Raw genomic sequence first — 767 nt, forward strand, 5'->3', positions numbered from 1 at the left:
TGGGGCTGTTTTTTTTTTTTTTTTTTTGAGGGGGAGGGGTATTTATACTAATGCAGTGATTATATATATACAATATATGCAATCTTTACAAATATGAACATCACAGATATATCATTCAATAACTGCCAGGTCACATATGTGTAGGTGTGTATAATATAGTATTGCACACACGCACACACACACACACACACACACACACACACTGTAAGCCTATAATTTAGTATGTCAGGACTGTCAGAATGATTCTCACCTTCCAGTAGAGCTGTGCATTCTGATCATCCACTTTAAGCCATGTGTCCAGGCTTCCAGTCGGAGCTGATAAATGAAAAAGTAACAACTATTTAATATTTTTTGCACAGATAATTATGTTTTTTTTTTTTAATAGAAGACTTCAGAAGTGGTGAAAGAAATATTGTTGTATAGGTTTCAAGACAAAACTTTTGCTGAAATACTTATTGTCTTCATGTCAGGACAATTCTGTGACTATTACTGTGTGTGTGTGTGTGTGTGTGTGTGTGTGTACTTGTTTATGCGTGGGGGACCGACCTGTGGTCCCCACGAGAAAAAAATAAATAAAATAAAAAAGTAAATGATGTTTATCTGAAAGTGTAACAATGCAAACTGGTTTTCTCTAAGGAGGATGTTTAGGGTTAGGGGATAGAACATATCGTTTGGTCAGTATAAAAGTAAGAGAAGTCTATGGAAAGTGCCCACAATTCACAGAAACACACACACACACACACACACACACAGGCAAAAGAGAAAAT

The 767-nt window shown here is 35.9% G+C and overlaps 1 protein-coding gene across 2 annotated transcripts in view; it reads right to left on the reverse strand.

Moving 5' to 3' along the window:
• LOC107661013 (granulocyte colony-stimulating factor receptor-like) overlaps window positions 1-767 on the reverse strand; it is a 46,719-nt gene that overhangs the window by 5,124 nt on the left and 40,828 nt on the right. For both annotated transcript variants that reach the window (XM_016450461.1, XM_016450460.1), the window contains exon 8: window positions 251-315. In XM_016450461.1, coding sequence (XP_016305947.1) covers window positions 251-315 — 65 coding nt within the window. The remainder of the gene's footprint in view (window positions 1-250; window positions 316-767) is intronic.

The sequence above is a fragment of the Sinocyclocheilus anshuiensis genome, unplaced genomic scaffold, assembly GCF_001515605.1.
Source record: "Sinocyclocheilus anshuiensis isolate Anshui unplaced genomic scaffold, SAMN03320099.WGS_v1.1 scaffold1036, whole genome shotgun sequence".
In the NCBI taxonomy this organism is placed as follows: Eukaryota; Metazoa; Chordata; class Actinopteri; order Cypriniformes; family Cyprinidae; genus Sinocyclocheilus; species Sinocyclocheilus anshuiensis.